The sequence below is a fragment of the Carassius gibelio genome, chromosome B15 (assembly GCF_023724105.1).
Source record: "Carassius gibelio isolate Cgi1373 ecotype wild population from Czech Republic chromosome B15, carGib1.2-hapl.c, whole genome shotgun sequence".
Lineage (NCBI taxonomy): Eukaryota > Metazoa > Chordata > Actinopteri > Cypriniformes > Cyprinidae > Carassius > Carassius gibelio.
In genome coordinates, this window is record NC_068410.1 from 13,291,583 (window position 1) to 13,313,374 (window position 21,792).

Genomic DNA, 21,792 nt, shown 5'->3' on the forward strand with positions numbered 1-21,792 from the left:
TTGTAGCTGTATTTCTATGAAATTCTGTTGTCTTAGCTATTCTGTTACTAATAAAATAGTTTTTTTTTTCACTGCTTGTCCTATTTTGGCATAATCCCTAAATTTAACCCTTAGTTTTACTAAGGGCACGCAAATCACATGAAATTGAACTATAAATTACTATACATTTGATATGGTAATTAATTCTGAGACACTAATTTGGGCAAAGAGCACTAATGCAACTTGACTTGGACTTGCCTGTCTTGCCTCGGGACTTGACTCGAGAATTGAATGCAAAGACTCTAGACTTACTTATGACTTGCAAAACAACGAGTTGGTCACACCTCTGGTCTCTGATCATAGGAATATAGAAGTGCTTCCAACAATAACAGAACTGAGAGTAATGGAACAGAGGGAGGAAAGTTTTAAAACCTTCAGATTTAATGGGAACCAGTATGAGACCGATTCATGTAATTATTGCTAAAAAGCTTGTTTATTTCACACAGTGCTAAGTCATATGACCGTCAGACCTAAAAGGATGGTACGCGATCGGATTTAATGGTTAAAAGATAAATGGAAAAGTTTAATATTCAAAGCATGAGTCAGCTTGGATCATAAATGATGAATGTCCTCATTTGTGTGTGCTAGTGAAAAATATCTCCTTATGAAAGGCAAATGCTTGTCAGCTCTCTGGAATTATCGTTTCTTTTTGGTACACTTAATAACCTACTAAGCAACCCTAGCCACCCCAAAAACCTTCAGAAATGAAAAACGCTCAATACCCAGATGGAATCAAAATTAAAATTTGCTTTTTTTTTTTTTTTTATCATCTAGCAGCTACTGGAGTGTGACAAGTGCCGAAATAGCTATCACCCTGAGTGCCTGGGACCCAACCACCCTACCAGACCCACCAAGAAGAAAAGAGTCTGGGTACATTCTCAATCTTAGATGTCTGTAACATCTGTGGTATTTTTGCTGCATTCTCCCATGATTATTTTTCCTTCTGCCACAGATTTGCACCAAGTGTGTGCGCTGTAAGAGCTGTGGAGCCACCAAACCAGGGAAGGCCTGGGATGCTCAGTGGTCACATGATTTCTCTTTGTGTCATGACTGTGCCAAACTCTTAGCTAAAGGTCAGTGCTATTAATTCTTGATGTTTATTTTATGCTTTCAAACTTTAACTAAACTGTGTAATTAATGGTCCCCCACCTCCGCTTCCCAGGCAACGTCTGCCCATTCTGTAATAAGTGCTTTGATGACGATGACTGTGATGGCAAAATGATGAAGTGCAGGAAGTGTGATCACTGGGTCCATGCCAAATGTGAAAGTTTAACAGGCGAGTTATCAGTTTTTCTCCATATCTCTTATTTGTCATGTGACTTTATAGGGCACCATGAGACCAAACTAACAATCCAGCTCAAAAAATAATAAAACCAACTTGGTCAATATAAATTCCAAAAGCTTTGCTTCTACACTATTTTTCAAATGTTCGGGGTCTGTAAAATCTCTTTTGTTAAAAAAAAAATCTGAGAATCCTGGGGGAAAAAAAGTATCATGTTTCCACAAAAGTATCAAGCTGCACACTGTTATTTAACATTGATAATAGTGATTTTTTTTTAAAGCAAATATTAATGTGATTTCTGAAGGATCATGTGACACTAAAGACTGGAGTATGCTGAAAATTTAACTGTGCCATCACAATTTTTGTTTTTAATATATATTAAAATAGAAAGGTTATTTGAAAGTGTCCTCATAATATTACAGTTTTTACTGTAGTTTTGATAAAATAAGTGCAGCCTTGAGATTTTAAAAACATTTAAAGTCTTACCAATCATAGACTTTTGTATGGTTGTGCATTCTACAGTGTGGATGTTTCTTTAATACTACACTCTAAACATAATCTTTGCTGCTTTTATTCTTTTTTCTTTAGACGATATGTATGAGCTATTGTCTAACCTGCCTGAGACTGTGGCCTACACCTGTGTAAACTGCACTGAGCCCCATTCTGCTGAGTGGCACACTGTCTTGGAGAAAGAAATTCAGAAGTCCATGCGCCAAATTCTCACTGCCCTGCTCAACTCCCGCACATCCACTCACCTGCTTCGCTACAGACAGGTGAGTCGCCATCTGCAGCCCTAGAAGTTTTCCCCCAGCTTTATTTTCACTGCGTCACCCATGGATCGATCTTCTTTGTCTCAGGCGGTTATGAAGCCACCTGAGCTGAACCCAGAGACAGAAGAAAGCCTTCCCTCACGCCGTTCCCCGGAGGGCCCTGACCCCCCTGTGCTGACAGAGGTCTCTCCGCCAAATGATTCACCGCTCGATTTGGAGACTGTGGAGAAGAAATTGGATTCTGGACGCTATAAATCTGTGGTAAGAGTTTTTGAGAATCTCCTTTGAATCAGTTTAAAGTGAAAAAGAGAGCTTTTATGTTTCTATTCTTCTTTGAAAGATTACCTGCCGCATTTTGAACCTCTAATGCAGCAGGGTTCAGATGCCAGCCACATACTTGTGAGAGCCAGGTGTCAATTTCTGCTTCTCTCTTTCAGCTGGAGTTCAGTGATGACATTGTTAAAATCATCCAGACAGCTTTCAATTCAGATGGAGGTCAGCTAGAGAGCAGGAAGGCAAACAGCATGCTCAAGTCCTTTTTTATTCGGGTGAGAAAAACTGGTGGACACACAATAGAATGTCTTACAGTCCTACATCATTATTGATAATTGCTCTGTCACTGTTATTGTTACAGCAAATGGAGCGGACATTTCCATGGTTTAAAGTGAAGGAGTCCAAATTCTGGGAGACGCGCAAAGTCTCTCCTAAGTGAGTCTTTCCCATGTCTATCAAATGCTTTAATTTGTTTGTATTTGAATTCTTTTGTCTGAAAACATTTTCAAAACTAAACTGAGGAGCTATGTTTAGTTTGATAGTGAATAGTGGGACCAGTTATGCTATTAAATGAGCATCAAGAACAAACTCACCACTGAGTGTCTGTCTATTCTTTGCCTTTAGAGCAGAAATATCACCTTTCCATAGGGAATGCAGTCTGTATGGTCTAGTTCCATTGTTTGAGGTCGAAAGACAGTGTCACATTTCACATGGGTGCTTTGACAAGTCGTGTGGTTGGCATTTGGTTCGCTTGTTTGTCTACTTCATTTGTTACCATAAATTATTAACAGCAGTGAAGCAAGTTTTTTTTTTTTATGCGTGTGCATGCATGTCTGACATTGAATGCGGTCTCATTAAAGAGAAAACACAAATATGAATATTATTTCCCTTTGGAGTTATGGCTATCAGCTTATGAATTTTGTCATTGGCACCTTATTTCTAAATGAGCCTACCGTTCCAAAGTTTGAAGCTCAGGAAGCTTTTATTTATTATTATTTATTATTAAGAATTGTATCTTTATTTCACGAAGGATGTATTAAACCCTAAAACTTCAAAGTGTCACAAGTTGGTAAAGACATTTTACAAATCTTACAAAACATGATAAATAAGATGCAGTTCTTATAAATGCTGTAAACAAACACTAATGTTATATAACCAAGACATGGCTAACAAGGCAGTCTTTGCAGCAGTGGACTGCTTCCCAATGCTGTGTTGCCCCCTTCCTTGGATCACAACTATGCCCAGTGGCAGGAGAGGGAGGAGATAGCCAGGGCTGAGAAACCTGTGCTAATGAAAAAGATCATCCCGGCTCCCCATCCTAAAGCACCTGGAGAACCTGTCTCGCCGATTGCCCCCACACCACCACCTCCTCCACCCATGGTTGTCCATGGTGAGAAAATGTATTTAAAGCACTATAAATCCGATCGTGTATAGGAAATACTGATAAATTACATTATGTGTTAGAGTTAAATAATTACATTGTCTAAACTGAAAAAGATATAGAAGAGAAAGTTAAAGTATATGTAAGTTACATAGGAATATTTATTTTGTGTTCAGACCACAGCCCTGAAGACAGCCAGGATATTCCCCCTCCTCCTGGTGTAGGTGACAATAGACAATGTGCGCTTTGTCTGAATTATGGAGATGAGAATACCAATGTGAGTAATCACCCACAAAAAAAGAATGCATTAGCATGTGCTGATGTGGATTTATATTTCAATCATGTTCATTTTGTAAGACATTTTATGGTAATTTGTTTTCTAGGATTGTGGGAGACTGCTTTATATTGGCCAGAATGAGTGGACCCATGTGAACTGCGCACTTTGGTCATCCGAGGTGTTCGAAGATGTTGATGGTGCACTCAAAAATGTCCACATGGCAGTCAGGAGAGGCAGAAAGCTGGTACATAATATAAGTCATGTGCTGAATTTTTTTTGTTTAATTTACAGTGCCAGAATATGCATTTGTGTAATTGATTGTTACCTAAAAAGAGACTATAGGCAACAAATCTTTCCCCCATCCAAAAATAGACTGCATTATGCTTTTTCTCAGCAATGTGAAAATTGTCACAAACCTGGAGCCACGGTGTGTTGTTGTCTGACCTCCTGTACCAACAACTACCATTTCATGTGTGCACGTAAGCAGCAGTGTGCCTTTTTAGAGGACAAGAAGGTTTACTGTCAGCATCACAGAGATCTCATAAAGGGCGAGGTAAGGAATGATGCATGCAAGCAACTAATGCACTACTGATTTCATGTTTGTTATGAAGTATTGGATTTATTGTAAATAATTAACCTTATTTAAAGGTGGTGCCGGATTCAGGCTTTGAAGTTACTAGGAGGGTCCTTGTGGACTTTGAGGGAATAAGTCTGAGAAGAAAGTTTGGTAATGGGCTTGAACCAGATAACATCCACATGATGATAGGTCTGTATTTCTTTGCAAGGAGTTTATTGTTCATGAGGAATAACCTCCAGTACATCAAAATTAAATAGCACTTTTTTTGGTACAGGGTCTATGACCATTGACTGCCTTGGTATGCTAACTGAACTGTCTGATTGTGAGAGGAAGCTGTTTCCTGTGGGATACCAGTAAGTATTTGAAATCATAGTGTTGTATTTCAATAAACATAAGATGTGAAATGGAATAACCACTTGATGTATTTACACAGATGCTCAAGGGTCTACTGGAGCACTCTAGATGCCCGCAAGCGTTGTGTCTATAAATGTAGAATTTTAGTGTGCCGTCCCTCTATGACTGAAACTATTAATAACAACACAGCAGCTCAAGAAGTAAACCACACAATTGCTCATAGTCCTTCACCTGTTTCAGGTAAATATATTTAGATTTGCTATTTTCAGTCCAAAATTTTATTGGAATTATAAAAACTAACCACTTTTAAACATTTCAGCTGAGGTGGATGCTGCGTTGATTGGACTCACAGATTCCACAAAACGATCAAATGTGCCTTCCACAACAAATCCAAGGGTTTATTTTAGGAACAGACACCCAAGCTACCCTCCATGTCATCGTTCTCCCTCAACCAGACCACTTCCATCCCCAGGTAAGAATTATATACATTTACATGCTTATATTTTATATTGCTTATATTTGTAAGCTTTGTTAATATTATTCAATGTGTTTTTTCCCCATTAGATGGTTTCAGTAGTTCAGCCCATGAAATTGTGACTGTGGGTGACCCTCTGCTGAGCTCCACTCTACGAAGCATTGGATCTCGTCGACACAGCACTTCCTCCATCTCTGCTCAACAACCTAAGCAAAAGGTTTCCTCCCCTCAACAGGGAGGCAAAGTATCTATTCAGACAGGCAATTCATCTGCCCCATCCCTGTCCTTAACCACAAAGGAGACTTTAACTAGGGACACAGACAAAGGAAGGGCACCATCTGGAGAGAGATCTCACAATCGAGAGGCAAATTCATTGAACGCTGGGGCACAGCATCGACTCAGTTTTGGTTTCACTGAAAGAAAAGAAGCAACCAAAAAGCAGGCAGATGGGGAGAGTTTGAAGTCATCACAACCAGTTAGCATAAGTCAGGTGTCACCACCTCTTGGAACTGCGGTATTAACAGGGCATCAGAGAGGAAGTGGCAGTTTAAAAACCGAGAAAGGGAAACAGGCCACAAAAGATACTGACCTACCAGCCAGGGCCACTTTTATTTCCAGTCATCCACTTGCCACGCTTCCTAAGGACAAAGCTAATCCAGTCAAGGAAGGAAATGTGACATCAGTGGCTATATCAAAAGACACAGGAAAGACTGGGTCTCCACAAGCGGTTTACAGCAAAAGTAGGAAATCTCACTACTTTGCATCTGGTTCAGCAGCAGTGAAGCCACTCTGGTCATCTGGTGCCAAGGTGGGAGAGGAGGACATAAAGCGTGGCTTCCAGGCAAGTGTTCCTGTCACTGCTAGTCATGGAACCTCTAGCACCAAAGAAAAACACTCCAAAGTCAAAATGAATGTGAGCAGGGATGTTTCAAAAGAAAGAAAAGAGACTGCTAAAAACCAAAACCCAGTTCTTAACAGCAACTCTAAAAGCAGTAATATCAAAACACAAGGTCAGGGTCCACCTCCTCACAACAGTAGCAATAAAGCCACAGCACTCAGCAGCAACACGGGGTCTAGCACAGTGGAAGTAAATATATTTGATCAGAAAGAAATGGAGAAGCCATTAAAATCCAAAGAGAAATGTAGCTTAGAGAAAAAGCATAGTTCAGCCATTGATGCTATTCAGCCGAAAGCAGGGTCTGAAAGAGGTATAAGGGCACCACAGGTACACTCTAAATCAAGTAAGGAAGTTACTCCAGTGGTGAAGAAACACAATGAGAGGCTGCCTTTAATATCTCAGAAAATGGATCCTAATGGAACCAAAGCTGTCAGCATTCCCCCTAACACAAACACATACAGTTCTGTCACCCCTAGCGGCCAGGGCCCCCAAAGGAGGTCCTCTCGAGCTATGGTTTTCTCCCCATCTGCAAGCTCTGAAAGCTCCGAATCAGACAGCCACACTCACCCAGATGATTCTGAGGAGCACCTTATGGACCAGCAATGTGCAGATGTTGGGGAGGACCATAATTTAGAGGATGAAGGCAGTGTTGATAAGCACCATGAGGAGGATAGTGATGGTTCGGCAGGTTCAGCAAAGCGCAGATACCCAAGGCGGAGTGCCCGTGCTAGATCAAACATGTTCTTTGGGCTAACCCCATTCTATGGTGTGCGATCATACGGTGAGGAAGACATACCGTTCTACAGAACTGGTGAAATCTCCATGAAAAAGCGCACTGGGAGCAGCAAGCGTTCAGCTGAAGGACAAGTTGATGGGGCAGATGATATGAGCACATCTTCTTCTGCAGACAGTGGAGAGGATGAAGAAGGAGGAATTGGTTCAAATAAGGATGCATATTATTACAACTTTACACGCACTATAATAAACCCAAACTCTGGTCTTCCACCTATTGCGGGTATTGATCAGTGTTTGGGAAGAGGGTCGCAGATCCACAGGTTCTTGAGGGACCAGGCAAAGGAGCAAGAAGATGATAGTGATGAGGTGTCAACAGCAACCAGGAATTTGGAGCTGCAACAGATTGGCCAGCTGGATGGTGTGGATGATGGTTCTGAGAGTGATGTTAGTATAAGCACCAGCAGCACAACCACTGCTACTACTTCGTCAACACACAAAAGTTCATCAAAAAGAAAAGGTAGAGAAAGCAGGACAGAGAAAATGAGCATCGACTCAGGGAAGGAGACAGAAAATACCCCAAGTGCGAACAGTCGTGACAGTCGTAAAAATCAAAAGGATAACTGTCTTCCATTAGGGAGTGTGAAAACACAAGGCCAAGATCCCCTTGAAACTCAACTTTCACTCACCACAGATCTCCTCAAATCTGACTCCGATAACAACAACAGTGATGACTGTGGTAACATCCTACCCTCTGATATTATGGAATTTGTACTCAATACCCCTTCAATGCAGGCTTTGGGACAGCAGACTGAAGCTCCTTCTACCGAACCATTCTCTTTAGATGAGAATTACGGGGTGGATGTTAACCAAAGAAAGGACATGCTTTTTGAAGATTTCACTCAGCCACTGGCCAGTGCTGAACCTGTTGAGAGTGGAGTGAACACTTCCATTGCTGTTGAAGAGTCATATGGTCTACCCCTTGAGCTGCCCTCTGACCTCTCTGTGTTGACAACTCGTAGTCCCACTGTAAATAATCAAAATCACAGCTCGCTGATCTCCGAAACCTCTGACCGCACCATGTTGGCTCTGGCCACAGAGGAATCAGGAATTGAGAAAAGCGTGAAGAAACCAAGAACAGGGTCCAAAGTATCCAGCAAAAGCCCACAAGACACATGTGCAGATTCCCAGGTTTCAGAAGGTCACATGACTCCAGAACACTTCATTCCTCCACGCATTGATGGTGACCATATCACGAGTCCTGGAGTAGCACCTGTGGGTGAGACAGGGAACCAAGATCTGACAAGGAATAGTAGCACACCAGGTCTTCCCAGTTCACCCACGTTACCTCTCCAGAGTCAAAAGTTCATCCCTGCTGCCACTGTTAGCACAGGTCCATCTCCGATTGCAAGCTCTGCTGTTCAAGCTACCGCCTCTCAATTGAAGCCTGGCCCAGAGAAACTGATAGTCCTCAATCAGCATCTGCAGCCACTCTATGTATTGCAAACACTTTCCAATGGTGTAACCCAAAAGATCCAGATTGCACCATCTGTTAGTGCAACAGGTGTCATGAACACTAGTGCCTCTGTCTTGACAGGCCTCAGTGGCAGCATCTCTACCTCTCAGTCCATTTTTCCTGCTGGCAGCAAAGGTTTAGTGCCTGTTTCTCATCACCCACAAATCCATGCATTCACAGGCACCACTCAGACAGGTTTCCAGCCAGTGATTCCTAGCACCACGTCAGGCCTTCTCATAGGAGTCACCTCCCACGATCCCCAGATTTGTGTGACACAGGCAGGAAATAGGCATGATCATGCCTCTAGTGTTGCAATGGTATCTAGTCCTTCATCTATTACCCCAGCTCCAACTATGCTCCCCTCTGGACATGGCAAGAAACGCCTAATTTCTCGTCTTCAGAGCAATAAAAGCAAAAAACAGGCTCGTCCAAAGACCCAACACAAACTTGCTCCTGATGTTGGTCCCAATATGGCCCTTATAAACTTGTCACCTTCACAAATTGCTGCTGGAATCCCTCCTCAGACAGGCCTGATGGAACTGGGCACTATAACTGCAACACCTCATCGAAAGATACCTAACATTATAAAACGGCCAAAGCAAGGGGTGATGTACTTGGAGCCTACTCTCCTTCCACAGCCCATGCCCATTTCAACCACAGCTCAGCCTGGCATGCTGGGACATGATTCTTCAACTCACCTGCTTCCATGCACTGTGTCAGGGCTCAACACCAGTCAGTCAGTTTTGAATGTGGTGTCTGTGCCTCCCACGGCACCTGGAAACTTTTTGGGTGCGAGCTCTGTATCGTTGAGCACCCCAGGTCTCATTAATTCAACTGAGATCACAGGATCTATAAGTAACCTTCTTATCAAAGCCAACTCTCACAACCTGGGCCTTCCAGAACAACAGATGGTTCTTCATTCAAGAACCCCCATGATGTCTCATCTTGCTAATACTGCCCAGACATCCATTGCCAGTAGCATCTGTGTGTTTCCCCCAAACCAAAGCATAAGCATGTCTATCAACCAGCAGGTGGAGAAAGAGGGTTGCATTCATCTCCAGCACCCAGTCAGTCGAGTCCTGTCAGATAAAACCCTTGACCCAAATGTCAATTCAGCTGGTCAACTGGCTCTTGCCCCTAATCCCATCGCTCAAGATCTGAACAAAAGTCATGTTGTTGGTGTCCTCACTCAGAGTTCACGAACTTCTCCCATTTCTCGACCACCACATCAGCAACAGTCCTCAAAGTTACCTGCTGGAGCAGCATCCACAGCCATTTGGAAGGGAAAGCAAAAGGCCAAAAGACCTCGGCCAAGCCCAGATAAGAGCAGTGGAAAGAAACTCAAAGGACTCCACTCAGATACACCAACTGTTGACACATCTGCAATTCAGCTATCATACTTACCAGGGTAAGAGCCTGACATTTTATAAGGCATATTGCTTAATTTTGGAATAAAAATGTTTAAACATGCTAAAAATTATGTCTATTGCAGGGACCGGGAACTTTCATCGCCTGAGCCAATGGATACAGGGCAGTCAAATGAAATGGGTTCAAAAACAAAGTAAAGCATAATAAAGATCAATCACAACTTTTCAGTTTACTTGGTTGCATCTGACCTATCAAAAATGTTTTTTCCTCTTCACAGTGACTCTGCAACTAAGACAGCTGATTCTTCACCTCTCAAACGTAAAACCACGGACACTCGTGATGAGAAGCCAAAGACTGCAGGTGGGTAAAATGTTAGGCTTGACTGTCCATCTAAATTCAATGTAGCAGCCCTAATGGTGCATTTTTTTTTGCCTCATTTTTTTTTTTTATTACAGGACTGCCTAGTAAGGGTGATGGGAAAGGATCTAATGCATTTTCAGTGGAAACACCTGATCAAAGGGACAGTGGCAGAGACTCCTCTCTGGACTACAAGCCCAAGAAAGGGCTCATATTTGAAATCTGCAGTGACGATGGATTTCAGATTCGCTGTGAAAGTATTGAGGGTAAGTGAGATCTAGATAATAAAGTGTAATGCAGTTATAGACTCAGTAAGGAGTGTGATGTTGTGTTTTGTTTGGTAATTACAGTCAGTCTTCTGTGAAATTAATGACCTGTTTCCTGTTTCTTTCCAGAGGCCTGGAAGTCCCTGACAGATAAAGTGCAAGAAGCCCGGTCCAATGCTAGACTCAAGGCACTTTCATTTGATGGTATAGACATATTAGAGCAGTTATTTTAATCCTTGCACATATTTGTTTTCTGAATTTAACAAGCACATCTTGTATTTCACATTCTCTCTCTCTTTCAGGAGTAAATGGGTTGAAGATGCTCGGTGTGGTTCACGATGCTGTAGTGTTTCTACTTGAGCAGCTATATGGAGCCAGGAATTGCAGAAACTACAGATTCCGCTTCCACAAACCTGAGGAGTCAAAAGATCCTCCTGTCAACCCTCATGGATCTGCCCGTGCTGAGGTGTACCACAGGTGTGTGGTTGATGTTCATTTTGGCAATACTGAAAATCTTAAACCCTACTACAATGGCGAATTTAAAGTTATGTTTCTGAACACTCTAATTGACTTTTTTCGGCTTGATTACATTTTTAGGCGATCAGTTTTGGACATGTTTAATTTCCTGGCCTCCAAACACCGTCAGCCTCCTGTCTATAACCCCCAGGAAGAAGAAGATGAGGAGATGCTGCAGAAGTCTGCTCGGTGAGTAACCTTACTTGTCCTGTTCTGGCCTCCTTTACATTTGTTGATTAAAACATCACAACACCTGTTTTTTCCATAGACGGTCCACCAGCATGGACTTACCACTGCCTATGAGGTTTAGGCACCTAAAGAAAGCATCCAGGGAAGCCGTGGGTGTCTACAGGTATAAAAGCTTTCTATTTAAACCAAAAATGGTTTGATTGAGGAATGAAAAGCGTGCATTTTTGTTGCATACCATCATTTGCTTCCCGTATATTGCTTGCAGATCAGCCGTACATGGCAGAGGTCTGTTCTGCAGGAAAAACATTGACGCTGGAGAGATGGTGATCGAGTATTCTGGCAATGTCATTCGTTCTGTCCTCACTGACAAGCGGGAGAAATACTATGACAGCAAGGTAGAAATCTAATGCTTACTCTATCAGTGCAATTAATTTTAAAACACCAACAACGCTGATGTTCCTCATGGATTTGTCTTTTTTTGTTTTTACTTAGGGCATTGGGTGCTACATGTTCCGTATCGATGACTATGAGGTTGTGGACGCCACCATGCATGGCAATGCAGCTCGATTCATTAACCACTCATGTGAGCCCAACTGCTACTCCCGCGTGGTCAGTGTTGATGGTCAGAAGCACATTGTCATTTTCGCCACACGTAGAATCTATAAAGGCGAGGAGCTCACGTACGATTACAAGTTCCCCATCGAAGAACCAGGCAATAAGCTGCCTTGCAACTGCGGGGCAAAGAAGTGTCGCAAGTTCCTCAATTGAAAGCAAACTCACAAGCTAATGCTGTCTGTGAATGCTATCAAGAGGTTTTCTTGCCAGGGAAGAGACATTTTAAATGTTTTTTGTTTGTTTGTTTGTTTTTTTCACTGAAGCAGGCTCAGGTTATCAGAAGGTTAATGGTATTGTGCCTCTTAAGTTGGCGGAGCGGAGTCGCAATGGAGAAGATTGCCCTTGTGTCCCCTTTATTAATGCCCAATTTAAGAGATTAGTGCCCCTCATTCTTAACTTTTGTATCAGATCTTTTATTTTACCGTTTAGTTTTTGTTAAAAAAAAAATTTAAGTAACTTTTTAAAAAAGTTTTACATTTGTAATAAGTCGAGTCTGGCCTGCCCTTATTTACTGAGTGTGACAAATTATTGAAAAATTGCCACATTGTTCCATTCTACACCAAAGTGCAATTTTGGAAGGGAAAGATTTAATGTTTTAGATTGACGGTACATAATCTTTTTTTTTTTAGCCTTACCTGTTTAGACATATCTTACTTTTTGAATGTACATCGAAGCCTTCAGAGCATCCGTGGTCGTCCTTGCTAAAGCTGGGCCTGATTCTCTGTATGGAAGACACTGTAAATATCTCATAGGAGAGATGATGAGGGGAAACACTAGGGGGAGCAGTGGTCCCAGGAATAGTTTTGAAGAAAAATGGTAAATGTTCTTTTCTTGTCAATGGTAGGAAGAAATGTGTTATGAAGAGTAGGCAATGAAGTGCTTATGGGATGTGCGGCTGGCAGGTTGAGATCCTGGTGGACTGACTAATGGACCATTTCTGAGATCTGGGGGACGAATAAAGTGCTTTTATTTACTATCTGTTTTTATAGTAATTCAGAGAGAGCAAGTAGCTTAATTGTATTGTATTGCAAAGAAGTATAATTTGCATGTTGTAACAAAATCTCATAGGATTTTAGTGAGTCTAGTTGTTATTACCAGTTACCAGCTATTGTGTCTCACCATTAGGGAGTTTTTTTTTTAACTTACTCTCTAGGCCCGTATTTGTGTAAAAAATTATAAGATTACGTTTTTAAGGCAGTTTAAGAAGTATTTTTGTTGTTTCATGTCACTGACAGAAATATCATTCGTTGAATAATGTAAATATGTATATTTTTCTATACAAATGGCTAAAAAAAGCACTCATTGGTGAATAGCACTTAACAATGGTATTTATATTTTTTATAATACATTGTATTTATTTTATCAACATTTTTGTAGGAAAGAATCAATATAGAACACTAATGGTTTGTTTTTATAGCACTCTCTCAAGATTTTGTTTTGTTTTTTAGCCCAAATGTTTCTTTCTATTCCAAAGATTGAAGCAGTTACTGTTCCCACAGAGTACGGTCCACCAGTGGCTCTCATTGCCAAGCCAGGTCAAGCATTGACATTTCAAATTGGTGTGTAGGTTAAGTGAGCTTTTTCTAAGTGCAGATCGATTTCAAGTGACTCTCCTCTTTTTTTTTTTTTTTTTTTTTTTTTTCACCAGCCTTAAAATCACATGCAAGAACAGCCCATCTTCCCTTAAAAGTCCCTCTTTGCATTGGAGGAAAGATGCATGAAATCCTTCTCTAGCATTCTAGCAACTGACAAGTCCCAAAGTCTATTCCATATATTTTGTTATATCAAAATATTTTCTTAGAGATTGGTGTAATGCAAGGAATCGCCACAGAGGCTATCCCGTGTAAAACTACTTGTAAAGCACTATATATATAGAGGAGGAGAGGGCGGAGGGCTCTTGTTTCCTCATGTTCTTGTGCACTGAAGATCAGTCTTCTTCCCAGTCTTCAACACATGTTGCCTTGGCACTGCATGGACGCTCCAGCCAGCCATTCAGTCAATGCACATTATTTGCTCGTGTCATCTCTTCGCTTTCTTGTAGACGTCCACACTCCCCACACCTTTTCCCATCTGGGCCGTTTTCAGAGCTCGAGTTTAGTTTAACCCCTATTTGAATAAGGCTAAGACAGATGTGGCTTTTGTTTACTTTTGTGGATGTTCTGTGGATTGCTCTTCCATGGTTCTTCCGTCTTTCAGATCAGAAGTTTGGTGCCTTCTCTGTAAATGTAGTTTTTTGGGTGTTTAGAACTTGTTCGGACAGTCAGCTGAGGAGCTCCAGACTATGGAGAAACATTCAAAGCTGTTTTAACTAGGGCACAAACAGATTCCACTTAAAATTTGAGACTCGTTTTATGTCTTCTGTTAAGTTATGATGGTTTTTAAAGGGATGCTGTAGCACAAGAATGGCTTGGGATCTGTACATACCTCTAGACGAAGCTGCTTTGTGCGACCGTGGCTTCCTTAGTGAGCCGCTTTCAAGGCCAGTTCCTCTGTGTCTAATTGCCTCGTAAGTTTAACTCTAAAACAGTTTTTTTTCCTTGGCCACTGCAGACCCCCTCCAGCCTTCACTGTACCTGGCTGCAATAATTTTGACTTTTCCAATCCCAGCATTTCACTTTTGACTATGGCACTGAAGATCAGAGTTCTGTACGTTTCCTCACATTGAACATTTGTTGGCTGCTGCCTCATATTCGTATACCTGTTTATACTGATCAGAATTTGTGGTTTAGCCATCTTTTTCAGGGATTCTTGTGGGGGTCTCGGAACTTTCCTCTCGCCCCGGCACCCCTGTGGAACAGGACGTGCTGAACTCTGCAGCTAGGCCGTTGTTGAATGTATTGTCAAATTTTGTTTTGTTTTAATTTTGATTCTTTTTTTTTTTTTTTTTTCAACATGAAAGGCTGGGAAGATACGGGACAGCTTTTTATTGCATAAAATAGGAGGATTATACAGCAGGGTTCTACAGAAACTATTGCTCAGTCTAACGAAATAATAAGATTTTTATTTTATTAATATATTTTTTTTGTAATGCAGTTACTAATACTAAGGGCTTTGTAATAGACTCCTGCACAGACATCAATACAACGTCAGATGCTCCATAAACTGGTATAACAGCGCTCGGTCAGTGTTTCAGAAGCAGACATGGTCTGTGGTTTTCCTGGACTTTACTCTTCCACACCACGCAAGTGGTACCACACCTTCTCCTGTAATTATAATCATCAGTAAATATGTATACAAAATATACATGGATATATTTAAACTAAACGTGTATGAATAGTAACTTGTACTTCAATATCTACACAATATACGGAATGGACAGACAAACTTAGTAACAGTAGCAAACAGCAGCTTCATAATGGTTAATTGCAATGTTCAGTGTATAATCTATAATGGTTTTGTGTTACAGATAAACTTTAGAGTAACTAATGTGCATCATTTTAATATCAAGATCAAGTACCAGTTTTCCTGTGCCTGTGTATGTTCCCTCAATGGAGCATTGCAGTTTTTTTGTCTTTGTTTTAACTTTCATTTTATTTTATTTTTTTCGGAAAGGAGCGGTATTTATATTATGAAACGAGTTCATGTAAAATGTGGTTGTAAACTTTTTGAGCATTGATAATTTGTTTGCATTTGATGTTGTAATTGGCTTTATTTTACTCTGTACATTTTTAACAGTTTGTGGACATCAGGACAAAATGTCCTTGCCTAAACCCAGCTATGTCCACCTATACCTCTCTCTCCTATTGGATCTTAAGTTGTACTTTTTCTTATGTGATGTTCTGTAATGAGTAATGGTTACCATTCTATTTATTTATTTCTGCAAACATCTCTAGATGTACACTGAGGTAAAACTCCTGAGAGCAGGTGACTGCGCTCCCTGTTTTTGGAATTTTAACATGGTTCACTTTGTACAGAAATGAGTTGTGGACCATCGGAATTACTTTAGGAGTCAGAAAGGTCTTGAGAGGGAGAGATTTGAACTCCTTTCTCTTGGTTCCTCAAAGATCCTTTGTCTTACCAACACTTCCTTTCCCCTGTAGCTTGAAGAGATCATGTTGATGTTAATACAGACAGTTTTAAGGTTTTTATTTCTTGTTTTTTCCTCCAAGTTGCCCCATCAGTGTTTTACCATTTTACAGAAAAATGAAGGAAAATCTAAATCTTAATCTAAAATATTCAACCACAAACTACTTAAGGATGAATGTATAATGAGGAAAATAATTGTACATAACAACTGTAAAAAGGAAAATTTCTAATCATGTTTATTTTCTATGCACTTTTTTTATTTAAGTGATAGTTTAAATAATAAACATGTCTTGTTTACTCAAACTTGATATCTTGTCTTTTTACCTCCCTAGTATTAATTAAGTATTTTCCTGGTTCTGGACTGGACTGGACTGGTAAAAAAAAAAAATGGGAATTTTGCAGCAATTTGGGACCCCCAAAAAACCTAAAAATCCTGATGAACCTTTTTCAACTAAGAACTTTTTGTGCAATGGAAATTTTCAGTGTTAAAAAAACTATAGGAGCTAAAAAAACATTGTTTTTGTGTTGAATAATGTTGTTCAGAAACTTGACCCAACCAATCATGTTAACCAACACGAAGGAACTACAACAGATAAAGAAAAAACAACAACAACATGAAAAGTAATGTGCTATTTCTGTCTACGTGTAGCACCTACAACTCTGCATTTAACATCTGAAGGATCGCATTGAAAGAGTTTATTTTCAACAGTTTATTCCTTATTTCAGTCTGCTATAAACTGGAAGTGTAAAAAATTTGGTCATCCTGTCATAATTTAAAACATATCTTGGTTTTACATGCAAAGGATTTTTTTTTAACTGTACAGCATCAAAAAAACAAAGGCCATGCTTCGTTTTAATGGATGGAATGATTAAAAAGTAGTCATGATGCAAGAAAGAAATTAATCTAACATTACTAAGAACACCGTAAGTTTTTACTGAAACCATTCACACCAATAGATCAAGAAAAGGGTGTCTAGTTTCAGCCAGCTGTTCATAATGTGAAGTACCTGGTCTCATGAAACCCTACAGACAACAAGGAGCCACTGGCAGTTTCCCTGAAGTAGTTTATGAGCCATTAGATTTAAAAAGCTGAATAAGTGTTCTAGAAGGCCTGCATATCCCTAATGGGGCAGCTTTGCTTTGTCATCTAAATAAAGTTACCAAAGTAACTAGAACCATGTGTCTGAAGTGCCACCCACATCAACACATCCAACCATCTTTCATTCTGCCTGCAGATTTTCACTGTTCCTTTAAACTCCGAAATAACCACATCATTTTCCAAATGCAATCAGGATTTATTTTTTCTCTTGATGTGGCGACAATAAATCCAGAAGATTTGTTTATAGAAAGTGGTCATATCACATGATCATTGACAATGTTTAGAAAGTATGCTTTGTATTGTTAAAGCAAGAATAGCTCAATCTCTAACTTGACCACAGGGCTGTAATCCCCAAACGGTTTATTTCTCACAAATTCGCCGGCCACAATGAACTGGCATCATTCCTTTGTAAACCCCACTCTAATTAAATACACACGGGTCTCGCCAGACTGTTCACTGGCGCCCAAGACCCCTTCTCTAGGGCTCTACTGTATCAGATACTGTTTATGCTTATAAAGTTGGACAAGCTACAAACATTTCGTCTCCGTCCCTTGGATGATCCCTCTTTCTCCCTCCCCATCTCCCAGCCTCCTGATTTCTAATTGGCTTCCAATAGCTTCCCATTTCCTCTGAAGACTAGGAGTGCTCACTTTTTCCCAGACGCCTTGGACGGCAAAGAAAAGAGTTTCACTGCTCGTTTCTTTTTCGCCTGCTCAATCCTGTCAATCCAGTGAAGATTCAAAAAACATAAATGGTGAGTTTAATCTTTTTTCCCCCCATAGCTAAAATTAGTTTAGTCATGAGGGGTCTGACTGCTTTCACTAATAGTGTCAGTTATTTTGATTTGTTTGTATAGGAACATTCTTAAATTGTTTGTGTAGACCGTTTACCATTTAGACATTTTACTGCAGATAACTATATTATTTCACTTTGACTACAAGTAATTTTCTTTACTATGGAAAAAAACATCAGTGTCTCTCTAAATGGAAAGATTATCAAAGCTCTTACGTAACTTTTGTTTTTGTCAGGATTGTTTATTATTACTGCTCACTCCGAATCTCAGTTCGCTCATTTACTTCGAGTGTTTCCTGCAAATCACATTTCTAAAGGCAAATATTCAAAAACTTAAGAAATTCACTTTTCTTACAATACCTAATACCATTTGTGTACCAATGTCTACTTTTAATTTACCAGTATGCACCATTTAAGGGTCAATAAGGTATAAAATATATTCCTTTTAAAAGGTTGCTGCCCCAGTGACAGCTTCTGTCCCCTTTATTTTCTGAGAGTGAACTAATTTATGAATAATGGTAGTGCAGACCCATTTATAATGCACTGAAATTTCAAAAATAAGCACAGAAGGGGAAAGCTGATCCTTCCCATATTTCAACCTAAAGTTTAATTTTTATTATAGTATAAATTATGCTGTTATATTAAGAGAATGAACCCCAATGTTAATATTTTGTTGCAATAATATTATGGCAGTCCTGTACACAATAACGCAATGCTTCAGTAATAAACAGCGTGAAGCATACTAGTGAGTAATGTGCTTTGTTTGGAAACTGGAATGAGGGTATTCTGTTACAGTTCTGCACTCTTTGGCAGTCATTCCTCTTATGTCCTAACATGGCTCACAGTTTGAGCTGCTCTAAGCATCGAGAACCAAACTACATAAACAAGGTCCTGAGAGATAACTGTCCAGATGTCCTTGAACAGATGTTTCTATTGAACTAAAGATACCAGTGCTTTAACTGATTCTGCTACACTTTTTAAGAATGCTTTGTTGATCTGGTTGCATTTCTCAAGGTAAATCATCAGCAGTTTCTCTTCAACTTATAAGAAACAGCTGTTTGACAGATGGCAGACTTGAACAGAACCTGCTGATTTACGGCAAGGCATAAAATCTTGGAAATGCTTCGTTCCAGGCAGAATTACGAGAATGTACAAGTCCATGTTGCACAGACTGTGTGTGTTTGAGGCCTGATTATTGACTGCCTTCAGCACCTCATCTATGACAGATGGTTGACAGTAAAATGTATTATAGTAATTAGCATTATCGTTATTCACCAACTAACTATAAAAATTAGGTTTTCAACCCCTCACACTGCAGATGATTTCCAGTTTACTGAGCTTTTGTAGGAAATGTGAATTACTATATAAATCTACAGAGACTGCATATTATTACAGCAATATTTCCCCTAATGGTGTCTCTCTTTTTATATTGGAAAATATTGCTGATTTGTTTAGTGTTGGAGCTCCCTGCATGCTCTGCAGTGTGAATAACTTTAAGTTCTTACTGTTATAAGCAATTCTTGTGTTGATTATTTAACAATTATGTTGATGGAATTTATTGGTTGCACAAGACTATTTGCAATAAATGAAGAATCTACTTCATATTAGCTGACAAAATGGGAATAGTTCACCCAAAAAATAAACCACCATCATTTACCCTGCCTTATGCATTTCAAACTTTCTTATATAAGAATATTCTGGCCAGGACTAAGGTTGTCAGACTCTAAAATAAACAAAATCACTATAACAGAGATCCATGACTTAATAATTGAAATATGTATTCCAAGTCAGAATTTTGGTACTTTTATGGTGCTGCTTCATCTTTTAAAGGCTTTTTAAAGGCTTCACATTTAAAGGCTATCAGACATGAATTCTTAAGCAATATTTCTAAGTCTTCTTCATCTGAATTTACACTTACACCGCAGAGCTTGTGCTTTAGTAATTATGATGTACTGTCAAATTTCCCTTGGCATACTCACCCTATTGACTGGGAAGTGAGATCATGCAACTCTCAGAGTTGTGCTTTACTGCTTTTCACATTATGTTCAGACTTCATACCATATACATCTATTTTCAGTCTCCCTAATGCTGAAATCGGCTTGAAACAAGATACAAGTTTATAACTTTTGCTTTCAATTTTTTTCTTTTCTCCACAGACTGAGCAATGAGATCTCTGCAGACACGGCCTCTTTCCTTGCTGCTTGTTATTGCAGTGCATTGTTCTAACTCACTCGAAGACAACAAGATCCCCAGTTTGTGCACAGGAAGCCCAGGCATCCCAGGATCCCCTGGGTTGCATGGCAGCCCCGGTCAGCCTGGCAGGGATGGACGAGATGGTCGTGACGCTCAAGCCGGAGAGAAAGGGGAAAGAGGAGACAGAGGAGAACCAGGTACAAAAATAACATCCTCACTGATGTTTTCCTCACCTTCTCCTCTCATATAGAGTGCTGCAGGGATGATAGCAAGGATTTTTTAAGGAAATTACTATCACTCTGGTTCCCTTATTACTTCCCTTTATTACTGATTATGATATTCACAAATGAACACAACTTGAATTTTAAAGCCTAAATCCCATTGCTAAATGTAGGCTGCAAAGAAACTAGACCACTGCATAACTTTAACATCACCACGATTAAGCTACCCACAATCACGAGCTTGTGTTAACCACAGACCTCATTTCAGTCATTCAACCAAAAACACATTGACTTCAGAATGATGGAAGTGGAAGTGCTAAAGTGCTCATTCCCAGGTTTTGGCCTACAAAAAAAGTGTCATCCCTTGCAGTATCTAATGAATGTCAATAATAAAACATGAAAATCCCATGATGCTTATCACAGGTCATCCGGGGGAGAGGGGCCTTATGGGAGACAGAGGAGATCCAGGAGAAAAGGGAGAGAGAGGAACCCCGGGCGAGTGTGCGGTGGCCCCCAAATCAGCTTTTAGCGCCAAACTGTCTGAATCCCGCACAAACCCATTGGCGGTAGGAGATGCAGTGCGTTTTGACAAAATCATTCTGAATGAGCAGGGGGATTACAATCCCGAGACGGGACGATTCACCTGCAGAGTGCCGGGCGTCTACTACTTCGCTGTTCATGCCACAGTGTACCGCTCCAGCTTGCAGTTTGACCTTATAAAGAACGGACACACTGTGGCGTCCTACTTTCAGATCTTTGGGAACTGGTCCAAACCAGCCTCGCTGTCTGGAGGAACACTAGTGCACCTGATTCCAGGAGATCAGGTGTGGGTGCAGATGGCCCTGGGCGAGTACACCGGCTTTTACTCCAGTTCGAAGACAGACAGCACTTTCACTGGTTTCCTAGTGTACTCGGACTGGAAAAACTCTGCTGTTTTTGCATAGATTAGACACTGCAAATAACTTTCTGTCCGTCTCATGCAGGTTTTATGAATTAGTAAAACACTTTCATGGGTAAGACAAAGGCCTTTGATTGGCCTTCATTTGCAATAATTTCATTAGAATCAGTTATGATCAGTATTGCACAGATGATATAAGCACATGTAGTCATACAGAGTATAATTACAGGAGTATTTCCATGCAAGTAATTCAAGATTGAAAGTCATTAATGTCACTACTACTTTGGAAATATGAAATAAAAAAATGAAAATACTAAAAAAAGAAAACCTTCTGCTGTTTTTACAGAAAATGTTTATTCTGATGGCCGTGTATATTTTGTGAAAAAGCACAATAAATACTTTCCAACACGTCTCTGGAATATGACTTCAGTAAAAAATGACTCTCATAATTACCTAATTCGTCAGTAAATGTTACAAGGAAAAGCCATTTCTACTGCCGGGAAACTGTGAGCTGCGGTTCAGGTTTCATCATGGTGCATTTATAGCAATACTTAAGCTTTAACAGGAAATGCTGTAATTATTTATTCACTCTCATCTTGTTCCGAACCTGAATGAAGGCTGGTCACACCAAGAATGATCATTTTAGTTAACTATATTAGCATCACACCAATGCAGAAA

The 21,792-nt window shown here is 40.1% G+C and overlaps 2 protein-coding genes across 4 annotated transcripts in view; both read left to right on the forward strand.

Annotated features, from left to right (window-relative positions):
- kmt2a (lysine (K)-specific methyltransferase 2A) overlaps nucleotides 1-16,214 on the forward strand; it is a 38,647-nt gene extending 22,433 nt beyond the window's left edge. Inside the window, exons 11-35 of one of the 3 annotated variants that reach the window (XM_052576368.1) lie at nucleotides 814-909; nucleotides 992-1,112; nucleotides 1,202-1,315; nucleotides 1,910-2,094; nucleotides 2,179-2,352; nucleotides 2,529-2,639; nucleotides 2,726-2,799; nucleotides 3,555-3,754; nucleotides 3,922-4,022; nucleotides 4,129-4,266; nucleotides 4,417-4,575; nucleotides 4,671-4,788; nucleotides 4,874-4,952; nucleotides 5,033-5,193; nucleotides 5,273-5,425; nucleotides 5,518-9,982; nucleotides 10,067-10,135; nucleotides 10,220-10,302; nucleotides 10,398-10,565; nucleotides 10,695-10,769; nucleotides 10,868-11,042; nucleotides 11,163-11,270; nucleotides 11,350-11,433; nucleotides 11,536-11,665; nucleotides 11,763-16,214. In XM_052576368.1, coding sequence (XP_052432328.1) covers nucleotides 814-909; nucleotides 992-1,112; nucleotides 1,202-1,315; nucleotides 1,910-2,094; nucleotides 2,179-2,352; nucleotides 2,529-2,639; nucleotides 2,726-2,799; nucleotides 3,555-3,754; nucleotides 3,922-4,022; nucleotides 4,129-4,266; nucleotides 4,417-4,575; nucleotides 4,671-4,788; nucleotides 4,874-4,952; nucleotides 5,033-5,193; nucleotides 5,273-5,425; nucleotides 5,518-9,982; nucleotides 10,067-10,135; nucleotides 10,220-10,302; nucleotides 10,398-10,565; nucleotides 10,695-10,769; nucleotides 10,868-11,042; nucleotides 11,163-11,270; nucleotides 11,350-11,433; nucleotides 11,536-11,665; nucleotides 11,763-12,038 — 7,617 coding nt within the window. In that variant the 3' untranslated portion in view covers nucleotides 12,039-16,214. Of the gene's footprint in view, nucleotides 1-813; nucleotides 910-991; nucleotides 1,113-1,201; nucleotides 1,316-1,909; nucleotides 2,095-2,178; nucleotides 2,353-2,528; nucleotides 2,640-2,725; nucleotides 2,800-3,551; nucleotides 3,755-3,921; nucleotides 4,023-4,128; nucleotides 4,267-4,416; nucleotides 4,576-4,670; nucleotides 4,789-4,873; nucleotides 4,953-5,032; nucleotides 5,194-5,272; nucleotides 5,426-5,517; nucleotides 9,983-10,066; nucleotides 10,136-10,219; nucleotides 10,303-10,397; nucleotides 10,566-10,694; nucleotides 10,770-10,867; nucleotides 11,043-11,162; nucleotides 11,271-11,349; nucleotides 11,434-11,535; nucleotides 11,666-11,762 lie in introns of all 3 variants that reach the window. The other 2 variants (XM_052576369.1, XM_052576367.1) reach the window with 2 other exon arrangements.
- A 1,382-nt stretch (nucleotides 16,215-17,596) lies between these two features.
- Nucleotides 17,597-21,533, forward strand: c1qtnf5 (C1q and TNF related 5). The gene is made up of 3 exons (XM_052575439.1): nucleotides 17,597-17,764; nucleotides 19,959-20,192; nucleotides 20,640-21,533. The coding sequence occupies exons 2-3, from the start codon at nucleotides 19,967-19,969 to the stop codon at nucleotides 21,158-21,160; spliced, it is 747 nt and encodes a 248-aa protein (XP_052431399.1). The 5' UTR covers nucleotides 17,597-17,764; nucleotides 19,959-19,966; the 3' UTR covers nucleotides 21,161-21,533.
- Nucleotides 21,534-21,792: the final 259 nt, after the last annotated feature.